The sequence below is a fragment of the Carassius gibelio genome, chromosome B16 (assembly GCF_023724105.1).
Source record: "Carassius gibelio isolate Cgi1373 ecotype wild population from Czech Republic chromosome B16, carGib1.2-hapl.c, whole genome shotgun sequence".
Classification (NCBI taxonomy): domain Eukaryota; kingdom Metazoa; phylum Chordata; class Actinopteri; order Cypriniformes; family Cyprinidae; genus Carassius; species Carassius gibelio.
Window position 1 is genome coordinate 10312289 of NC_068411.1, and position 12129 is coordinate 10324417.

At 42.4% G+C, this 12129-nt stretch overlaps 1 protein-coding gene across 2 annotated transcripts in view; it reads right to left on the minus strand.

Moving 5' to 3' along the window:
• The window catches only part of cdkal1 (CDK5 regulatory subunit associated protein 1-like 1), a 186017-nt gene that overhangs the window by 76206 nt on the left and 97682 nt on the right, over positions 1–12129 (minus strand). For both annotated transcript variants that reach the window (XM_052579496.1, XM_052579497.1), the window contains exon 9: positions 3837–4003. In XM_052579496.1, the coding sequence (XP_052435456.1) occupies positions 3837–4003 (167 nt within the window). The remainder of the gene's footprint in view (positions 1–3836; positions 4004–12129) is intronic.

A 12129-nucleotide genomic window follows, 5' to 3' on the forward strand; every position in this document is an offset into this window, starting at 1 on the left:
GTCTTCTAACCATTCTAATGGATTCACAAGTTTCACAGTGTTCTCAATACTGTTCCTCACGTCTGTATCTCTCGGTTTCTCTCTCATTCAGATCATCAGATCAGCTGCTACAAACTATTATACTCTTATTTCCACAGAGAAATGAGAAGCGGTATACACGGACGCGTGTACAGTTGCAGAGCTGTATTAAAGCTTTAATCAGGATAAAACCGTATATTAAAAGATGGTTTAGCCAATCACAACACACTGAGCCAGCCGACCAATCCCAGCCCATCGTGTGTTTCTGAGGGAGGGGCTTCATAATAACTGGAAATAAATCAAGGCGTTTGTCCGAGAAGATCGTGTGAAATAATGTCACGTGTTTCCAAATGTTTTGGTAGAGAATAATAATTTGGACTGCAGTATTCTTTTATTGCATTAAACTCTAGTTAAAAACATATACAATTATTGAAGTCTGTGTATGTGTGTTGGTTTTGAACAAAAATTATTCTGAAGTACATTATTAATCAATAAATATCATTACAATTTCTCACACAACAATAAAAGAATGAAATTTCCCTGAACTTCTTGAGCTGGATGTAATTCCTGGTGTTGTTTCTAGTCTCACCGCACGCTTCTCATTTAATCTTAGTTTGATGACCGAGCTGATACAGTCTGAGTCTCATCTACTGGCCATGCCATGCTTCATCAAGCCCCTAATGGACACAGAGTCTCTGGCGGTTAATTAATATGAAAATGGCCTGTGTTTGAGAAGAAATTAGCGGCCGCTCCAAACACAAATGGTGCGAGTCTCCAGAGCCTGAGCTTTAACTGAACTGTGAATGTTCACACATCTCTAGACTCAAGGACAGACAGCGAGACGCTCGTTCACTTCCCTCACACCTTCACTTCATTTCTCTAATTTGCATCAGGGTTTAATTAGCTCCAGTTTAGTCAGGCATAACTATCAGTGTGATCATGACTGGGGTTACTGACCTGAGCAGACGCTGGTGCATTAGGCACCACAGAATGAATGATTCTTTACCGTGTTACTTTAAGACCTGGCCCTAGAAGCCTACATGAGCTACATGATGTTCTTCAGTGAGACCCGAGAAGATCCACAGAACATCACTGGAGGGAGATTATATTATATGGCATTAACTGGTGATATTTTTGGAGGGCCTAAAGCAGTGGCATTAATTAAAGTTTCTCCGATGGCATATTTTGACTCTGTTCTGTGATCAACTAACACAGATAAAGACATCAGCTGTGTGACACTAATGCTGGAGAAACAACCGCACTGTTTATTAAACTGATCATCTGGTCCTCTTTACTGCCACAGAACCAAATAAACATGAATCAATGTCTTACTGAAATTAATCATGTCTCAATCAATCTATGTGTTTGATCCTGAATTTCATTTTAGACCAGATCTGATTTCTGGGTTACTGTACAGTAAACAACCCTGAATTATTCCCAAAAAGAGGGTGAGCGAAGGAAAGCGAGACGTTGAAACACAAGCTCATCAGGCTAATCATCTGGAGTCTGTTCCTTCTGGTCAGCAAGGTGCGCTGAAGATGGTTTTCATGTCGTCCCTTCATTAGCTGACCGTCGAGGGTGCTTCACTGAGAGAGAGCACTACGGTGGATCACGCTCTCGTCTCGCTCTCAGAAGGGCTTTCAGTGAGGACTTCCTGTGACCCGCCGCACTGAAGCACACATGAATTAAACATCCTGGCCACCAATTAAAAGGCTCTTCAAAAGGAAAAATGTGAAGGCTAATGTATCCCAGCACATGATGAGTGGACACTACGGCCTGGAGGTCAAGGCTCGGATGGTGATCAGGTGGAGCGGTGAGCACACAAAGCTTGGATCTCAGTTTAAGGATGTGATCTGAGAGCCTGTCTTTGGATTTCTGCTGCCCCACAGCTCTTACTGTGTTCATGTATGGTACAGCGGGTCAAGCGGCGGGTCAGATGTCATAATGAAGCGATACGCTCTGGTTTCGGAAAAGCTACATCTTCAGGCCGCCAAGTTTTGCTTCCTGGAATAAGATGACATCAAAGAGAGATTTGTGTCATCAGCAGCACATCAAAGTGAAAGCTGCAGCTCTTCCTCACACTCGCTCTGTTCATCAGACTCCGTCACACAACCTGATCATTCGTTACTAACGAAGAGGCTAGCGTTCAGCACTGTGTTATTCTCATTAGTGTTCATGCATCACTCCTAAACCCTGAACACAAGCACTATATGAATACATTTCTACATCTGCACACCTGTCTAAAGGACATCTGCGCGTAAGAGCTCAATTATTAGTGCTCGAGAACCATTTTCTTCAGAAAGAGTCAGGAAGGTGTTGTTCTCTCTCACACCTCACTGATCGGTTCTGTCCTGTGTGACAGTGCTTCTGTCGTTCCTAACGCTGAACAGAGGCTTCATTAATCACACTCCTGCTCTGCTGAACACCTCTAATGCTGCTGAAGACTCTTCAGAAAGAGACAGCGCAGCCTCCAGAATCACACACAGCTCTCCACTCGCAGAAACACTTCAGAGCCTGGAAATGGAGGAGATCTGGAAGAGTCAGGGGACGTGTTCTGATAAGAAGAGGAAACTTCTAGTGTTAACTAAAGCACCCTGTGATGATTTAGAAGATGTTCGCATGAGCTGGTGATTTCAGCCCCTCTGTCTATATGTGACGTGATCTCTTGAGAAACCTCATTCTTACAGAGACGCCCGCTGAGTGAACACTACACGGTCTGCTGCTCGTGTAGAAGTCAGTGGAGAGCGTCAGTCTCTTGAAGAAAGAAGAGCAGCACTGATCGTGAACTTGTGCTCCGCTGCTTCCCGTACGACAAACAGACGCATCAGAGCAATGACATGCAATTAAACACACTTGCTGAGCACGTGGAAATGAAATCAGGACCAATAGTCCAACGACGGAAATCAAATTAGCACATAAAAAGAAATAACCGTCCTCTAGCACGTATACAAGCACGCCTCGTTTCTAATTAGCATTTAATTGTTATTTCTCTTCATTTAGGGGAAAAAAATCATCACTTTTTAATTTGAATGTAACAGTGCATAAACGTAAGCTATACATCGGGGGACAAAATGAGAACCTCAATTAACCCTCTGCAAATTAAAACTGCTTCTCCCAGCACTTCTCTGCATTTGGGGCTCAGAGGAGGAACGCACAGCATTCTGGGTATTGTTCTAGAATGAGTCGATGCTACAGTCACTTCTGTGTGCTAGAGATCGACCATAATCAGACAAGAGACAATTTAGGGCTGCTCACACAAACAAGAGGACAACAACCTATCTACACTAAAACTACTCAGACACTGTGATCACTTTTACTAGAACATGTGTGTTCACTGACTGAAAGAAGGTAGCACACACACACACACACACACACACACAGTTGAAATCGAAGGAAAGGCCAAACACACAGCAGTCTGAAAGTGTCAGACAGAGCATATGTGCCTCATAGAGGAGTTATGGTACACATAATTGTACTGAAAACCTTTAGTATGGGTCCTCTGTTATAACTAAGCATTTAACACAGCTTGCCCTCCTGTCAGATGCGTGTGCTGCTTAAAAAGTTTTCCTCAGTGCATAACTTATATCTTACATTTGATCTGGTTCCATGCCCAGCAAACCAAATTAAAAAATAAATGCAAACTAAGAAAAAAGAAACAAGTATTTTTTCCACTTGCCACACTGACTCTATACTGAAACATGATTTTTGTGTGACGCTGTGCCCCTAGTGTGTGATAGTAATGTTTCATCTGCTGCAAGAGCTTAAGAGTGAAGTGCACTATGGGTAGTCAAGCGGTTAGTAAGAGGACGGGGACGCACCTCCAGATGTTCCAGGATGTAGGGAGGGTTGGTCATGCCCAAACGCAGCATCGCTCCCTCGGGGATCTCCTTCACCAGCTCCCAGAGCAGAGAGGGCAGGTCTGTGCCGATGTCCCTGCCGTACGCACCCGTGTCCTCGCTGGTCAGCCAGATCTCACAGACACCCTCTGAAACACAACACCATCAGCCTCATCACACACAGAAGTGAACACCAGCAGTCATCTGACCTGAACAGAAAGTGGCTTAGGATGTGAAAAAACAAAACAAAAAAAGCTGTAAAACGACCATAGTTTCTAAACAGACAGGACGGGATTCTGAGCTGTCATACAGACCTTGTCCTGTAAGTGTAGTGAACAACAAGATTCATGCACAGCGCTGAGATAAACTACAGCAGTTCAGCCTCCATGTGTTCTCCAGAGCAGCAAATAATGACTGAGAGACTTCAGACTGATGACTTGGACTGAGCATCAGCAGTCAGAGGGGAAACACTCAAGGTTCGGCCAATCATTTCATTATCCTGAATCTAACCTGAGCAGGATGCTGCTTCACATGCACACACATGATTAGCAAAGCCTTAATGAAACGTAAATGTGAAAGAGAGCCTGTGTCCACGCAGATTCAGCAGCTTTGCCTCCAGTGAAATGTCGTTGTAAAGTCAAGGAGCCAAATCATGTTTCTAGATCGAATGCATCCTGGACAGAGGAGGAGAACATGACCCAACTAGTCTCCTAACACACAATCCCTGCGTCGAGCTCGTGTTTAATGTCTCATACACAGGGGTCACAGCTCATGTGCAATAACACAGTCGTGAATCTCTGCTTCATCTGGGCCGGGTCATGGCACCATGGGACTATGTAATCATACAACCTCACAAAACAGAGTCCATCAAGCCCTGTGACGCAGCAGGTGTGTGCTGAAAACAGGATGAGCACACCTCTCCATCACCAGACCCTGGGTTATCCCTGGATGTGTGACATACATTGTGCTCCTTTTTCCAGCAATCAAGAAGGGGAATGTGAGCGAGGGATGGAAACGAGGCGGTGTGGAAAGAGCGTGAGGATGTGTGTCGTTTCCGGAAACAGTTGCCCTGCCTTTCCTGCTCTGAAGCACTGGACTCAACCCTGTCAGTCCGTCCAGCTGCGGGGAAACCCAGGGTCAGAGAGATGACCAGACCAGCACCACCGCACTACAGCTCCAGCTGACACCAGGGTTATTATCTTAACCTGGTTTCATAAGAATCAGATGAACCAACTCGTTAAACTGTTGTGATACACCACACACTTAGCGCTTCAGTACAGTTTCCAGTGATGATAAAGATAAATGGTTAATTGGGTTTTACACAGACTTGTTTAAAGCGGAGCTTGGCCTGTGAATAATTACCATCATGAAATGTTCCTAAAGTGATGGTGTGCAAACAGAGTCTGCTCCCAACACACAGGGACACTGCATAACCACCGTAACCGAAAACCAATCCAGCTGAAGGGTTTACTGCTGTCCAGACTGGAGGTTTGTGATGGGTGGTGTTTGCCATCATTAGTGCTTTGGTCAACCCTGTTCCTGGAGGCACACCAACACTGCACATGCTCAAACTCTTCCTAATGACTTCACACATCAGTTAACAGACTCCAAGACCTAAAACAGACGGGTCAGATGAGACACACATCCAAAATGTCTCGGTTCACCGTCTACAGTACGACACACTCCCAGCTCTCCTCTGATCCAGCGGGTCTGTGGTTACCAGTGATGAGGAAGAGGCTCTTAAAACACTAGGAGTGGATCCATACATGTACTCGTACTGAACCGACACAGAACAAACATCTCAGTTCGGTGCACGAGGCCTTACAACAAATACAGGCAATTCACCCCCAATCCAGAAGGGGGCGCTCACAGCAACGCAAAAGGCCTATTTCTCTCAAGTATTGTTCACAAATCTGTCTAAATCTGTGTTTGTGAGTACTTCTCATTTGCCAAGATAATCCATCCACCTCACAGGTGTGGCATATCAAGATGCTGATTAGACAGCAGGATTATTACACACGTGTGTCTTAGACTGGACACAATAAAAGACAGATTTACTGTACACCTCATGTCGCAGCATGATAATGCACGGCCCCATGCTGCAAGGATCTGTACACCATTCCTGGAAGCTGAAAACGGTTCTTGCATGGCAAACATACTCGACGAACATGTCACCCATTGAGCATTAACACAAAGGAGAAGTGCTCACGAACACAGATTTAGACAGATTTGAGAGAAATAGGTGTGTGTGTGTGTGTCTGCAGCACAAAACCAGTCATCAGTAGCACAGAATATATTTGTAGCAATAGCCAAACATGCTTTGTATGGATCAAAAATATAGATTTATAGAAAAATATAGATTCTTTTATGTCAAGATTCATTAGGATATTAAATTAAAATCATGTTACATGAAGTTAGTTAGTAAATATCTTACCCTAAATATATCAAAACTTAATTTTGATTAGTAATATGCACTGATAAAAACTTCATTTGGACAAGGTGTTTTTCTCAATGTTTTGATTTTTTATTGCTCCCTGAGATTCCAGATTTTCAAACAGTTGTATCTCAGACAAATATTGTCCTCCGAACAAACTACTGTATATAGCAATGGAATGATGTATAAATCTCAATGTAATAGTATTTAGTATTTTCACTTATAGGTGGAAAAAATATGAATTTGTACTACTGTATAAATGAAAAGTAACAGTAGCGTAGTAGATTTTTTTTCCTGCTGTACTGAGCTCGCCCTGAACCGTGGCGTCTGTGTAGTGTTCCAGCTCTAGAGAGACAAGCAGAACATTCACGACTCACTGCTGTAGCTGTGCATGATGCTCGTCCATTCAAACACACACACACACACACACACTTCTGAGATCACACTGAGCCAACAATTCACCAACACAACACCGAGATCTCACCGGAAAACCAGAGCTGATCAGAGACTCCAGTATAACTCCAGTCTATTAATGAAGTACTTGAGGAACTGAATATGATCTGCTTTCAAAAGGACCCAAGCAGTGGCCCGTGTCACTCCAGTCTCATATTACATGATGTTTGTGTATAATAAATTATATTCTGAAACGGACAAAGATGATGGAAATCTCCTGCGAGCCTTACACTGGTCTAGACAGAGGAGAAACAAGAGAACTGGGTTTAGTTTCTTCTATACGGATGCTACTGTACTGCTCACACACACACACACACACACACACACCCCTCAGCATCTCATGTTTCTACACATCCTCTGAGCTCAGATGCTGTCGCAACAAACCCCAAGATGTCCCACAGGCCCCGTCCCATTCCATTTACTCTGTTACAAGCCAATTCATTAGCTAAAAAATGCACTCTGGCCATGTAATTTGCATAAAAATGAGCTGTGATAATTGGCATACAATTTTTTCCCAAATCTGAGTGTGTATGCGTGACGCCGCAGAGCATGTCCTTCAGCGTGCTTCTATTTCTTCTTATTAGATGAGAGATCTTATTAGTCACTGATGGGATTTAACCGTGCGGCTGACGGGCAACAAAGAACTTCATAACAGTTATAATAATCTCTTCACCCAAAGAAAATTAACTCTGTTATTCTGACTTTCTTCAGTGAAATACAACACTGAGGTCAGAACAACGGAAGAACCCACTGATGGTGTGTCTGTGATTCAGTGAAGGGGTTAAACTCGTGTGCCATGTTGGATATTTAGCAATGGCTTGACATGTTTCTCAGCCGATCAGGAATCTCAGAACTGTTTAGTAATATGCAGTATAATAGATGAGCCACGATGAGTCAATTAAACAAAGCAAAACTAGGAGTAATAACAAAAGAGCCATTCAGAGCTGCTGACGTCTGTGTGTGGAGGATTCATGATGACCGAGCATCCCTGACCGCTGACCCATTCCTCCAGCGCAGAGGACGTCCACCAAACACCACCCAACAGTCCTGTCTGGAGGAGAGTCTAGTCCTGATCTGCATTAGTGTCCCGCTCACACTAAAGGACGGCTAACAGAGGCTTTGGCTTGTGGCTGTGTTCTGTGACTGAAGGTGTGAGGCCGGGTCGATGTCACAGAACACAACTCTGAGACGTTTAATTCCCTCCATGTCCTCCATAATTTGCCATCACACAGTACAGCAGGAAATTGAATTGTAAATCATTTTCACAATGCATGTGTCCAAGAGCAGACGTTTAGACAGACATGACATTTAAGGAAATAGAATTCAGACATTACTTGGTTTGAACAAAACAACGCTTCTCGTTCAGGAGTCTGTCAGAGTCTGAATTATCTGTTCAGTTCATCAAGCTCAAAATGATAAAGCCACCTGGAGACCCATGGAAGCAGAGATGTGACTGTTAGCTTTAGCATTAGTTAGCTTTAAGACACCAGCTGAAGAAACGGACACTGAACATCTGACTGAAGCTGGAACCGGTTTCTGTTGGACTTTAACACACTGTTGAAACATCATTACAGCCTTCATCTGCTGAAATAATAATACATAACAAATAAAATAAAGCAAGTATTCAGCAGAAACAATTCTGATTCGATCACATAACCGTGGAGTTATTAGTGAAACTATATTGTTGGTTTTTACAGTGCCATATCAGAGAAGTCATATCCCTCTAGTGTTACGTAGAGGAATCACTACATTAAACATACATTCATATTAAAACAGCACATTTTCATTTTAATCTTTATTAGAGTGGGGGGTTTACATTTAAGTACTGTACAATGTTTTTTTTTTTTTTTTTTTACTTCTAGGTACAACACATTTGAATAAAATTTTAACAAATGTCTTTTATTTTTATTTTTTAGCTGTTAGTAAGCAAGCACAGTACAGTGTTAATGTTAACTGTGTATTTACAATGTTATAGTGGCTGTCGATAATAAATATTCTTATTAGCAGAGCTGAATAGTGAGGCCTACTACACTGCTGTATTTTAATGTTACTCCTTGGGCCCTATTTTAACGATCTGAAACGCAAGTGTCAAAGCGCGAAACGCAAGTAAGTTTGTGGGCGGGTCTCGGCGCTGTTGCTATTTTCCCGGCGGGATAAATGGCTCTTGCGCCCGGCGCAAATCTAAAATGGGTTGGTCTGAAGTAGCTTCATTATTCATAGGTGTGGTTTGGGCGTAACGTGAAATAAACCAATCAGAGCGTCATCCAACATTCCCTTTAAAAGCAGGTGCGAAGCTCCATTATGGATTGCTATTATTATGGCGTATTTACCAGGCGCACGCCAGGAGCGGTTCACAGCCGAGGAGACTGATGTTCTTGTAAGAGCAGTGAAAGACAGAGAAGTTGTGTTGTATGGGGATGGGAGAAACCCACCCAAAATACACCATAATGATTTCCGTCATCTCATGTGTTAATTTTTTTTTAGTGTAACAATTTATGATTTGCAAAAATAACTGTTGCATCTGTGTAGAAATTTATGAGCAAAGTGTATGCACGCAGGGCCGGATTAACCATACGGGCAACTGGGCAATTGCCCAGGGGCCCAAGACCTCTAAAGGGACCAGGGCAGCAAGGGCACGCGCAAAATACTGTATCGGGTAATCTCCCGACTCCCGCTTTATATTAAACAAACTGTCAACACGGGCTTTTGCGCGCTGCACAGAGAGACGCTGCGCTGCCTATGACTTTGAGCGGCTGAGAGTCAGTCTCATGCGGACTGACCAATGAAGAGAGAGCCTCAAGTTAAGACCCTCTCCTCATTGGTCAGTCCGCATGAGGTGGGTCAAATGTTACGCAGAGCGGGTTACGTCAGGCGTTGCTACAACAGAAAAAAAACTTACATGGAGAAGCTAAGTGGGAGCGCGAAGCATAAATTAAAAAAGGAAAGGACATCAGAAACGCAGAAAATTTAAAGTATATACCTAAAATAGGCAATTCCTTCACTCCTGTTAATGTTGCCGACAGATCTAAGTCAGCTTCCGTCAACGACCAGGACAACTCAGCTAGCCAGGACTTTTCTACACCGCCAGTTTACGTTTACAGCCCGGAGAGCGAAGAGCATTTCAAATTCAAACATGCACTTCATCATCATTTAGGACTTAAATTGTGTGTTTTGCCAGATTATGTAGCATTTGTTTCTGTCTTGTCTTCTTCAGAGAAATTGACAGATTTCTAAATGTTTATGTAGCACTAAAATGTTTAACTGGTTAATTGTGCTGTGATATGTTGTTGTTCTATTTTAAAACAAGTTAAAATGAGCTTTTTCCTTGAGGTGCCAGCTTCATTAAAATGCTGTAAATTGTTGTGGAGGGATAACTGGCAGATTTCAAATTGTTTGTGTTGGACTAATAACTTGATTGCCTTGTTGAATTCTGGGGAAACAGGGTCACCCTGTCAGGGGGATTTCTGCTTAAAATGAGCTGAGGACCAAAGTGTTTCTTGATGTGTTGTCTGTGGTCTTCTGTTATAGCTCTATCAATTCAATACATTTAATAAATAAATGTTGTTAAATAAACAATGGTTTGAAAGTGGTTGCTCATTTATTCATTTTTGTGAAAATGGAGGATATTTCCCTCCCTCTCAATGTAGTGGTCAATTTTACCAGATTATACAGATGCTGATGTGTTTTGTGTTCATAGCATCATATGTGAGTGAATGTATTTGATAGGGGACATAGTAGTGCGTTTGTAGTTCTATGAGCATTTAAATATTTGTAAATCAAAATACACCTGATGACAGTTAGAATTTGAAGCATTGAGTATATTTACTGTATATTACAGTAATATATTCTGTATATGACCATATTATGGTGATCCTGGGGTCGTGATGATGGGGCCCTTGAATATTGTTGCCCAGGGTACAACAAAGTGTTAATCTGGCCCTGTGTGAGCGTTGTGCACGCTATACATTATGGTCAAGCATGCGCCCCTATATATACATATATATATATATATATATATATATATATATATATATATATATATATATATATATATATATACATATATATATACATATACATATATATATATATTTATTAAGATATCCAACAAAGATTCACAACACATTTCAACTTCACTGATGCTACTGTTCTGCTGTTATTAGGGATCTTGTTTTATTAGGGCTCAGCTGATTATATGTGGTTTCAACATGACTTGGCTCTGGTGCATGAACTCCTAAATATCCAAACACAGCGTTAAAAACATTAGTCACACCGTTTCGTGGAGTCAAGAGAATGCTGATATCTCACCATCATAACTGTGTGAATGTTCACTATATTCAGAGTAACCGGAGTGACATGGACTGATACTTCTGCTCTATATTCTTCCTTTACTCTGGACTAATGTCTGCCTGAACGTTTCAGTCCAGAAGCACACGAGGCTTTGAGGTGACTCCGTCTCAAGCTCTTCACATCAGAAGTCCTGACAAAAGCCTGGCCTCTTCCAACAGAGGTGAGAAATAAAAGCCTAATAGGATTTCTCCCCGGCTTCGACAGAAAGAGAGAGAGACAGATAATGACTGAGCCTCTTGCTTCAGCTGCTGCATGCAAAGCATTGTGGGAGCTGGCTCTCCTCCCCCAAAGCTATAGGGAGATATGGGGGGTAAATTAGCTGCACCCTTGACTATTCACTACCTGGAGCCTGTTCTTTACTGAGCGGTGAATGGGATGCAGGCACAAAGCAGCAGCTGCCGAGTGCTGGGCTGGACAATGGGGACGATTAGTGTGCTTCAGATGGAGGAGACGAGCCCCCCTCCACAAATCCTGCTGTGGGCGAGGGAGGGATGGGATGGGGGCTTCGGTGAGATCCAGAAACTACTGCTACGACTGCGTGCCATGACCACAACACACCAGATGATGTGAGGAATCACTCTGAGGAGCACAACTGCTCTCATACTAAGAGTCTGATCAGTAAGAGAGCTGAAGCGCCGCTAACTGCAAATGCATCATCATCATCATCATCATCTACAGCAGGGACAGATTACTAATCCACCTCTACACACCTTTTACATCGTCTTCATTTGCATGGTCTATAAATTTGCAACAAACAAATGTACATAGGTCTTTTTATTTGTGGCCTACAGAACATTCTCTAATTAACCCAAGAGGACAGTTAAAAAGGGCTTATTATACAATTATTTACTCCAAATGGTACCACAGTATAACCTTAAATCAAATTTATGACCTTTAAAGACCTTTATAAGACAAACCTCACATATCAGTCTTTAAGCGATTAAGAATAGAGATGAGTCAAAAGCATCAATTATTATATAAATTGAAACAATTATTATCAAGCAATTAGTATATTAAATTATGCATATCTTATTGTCT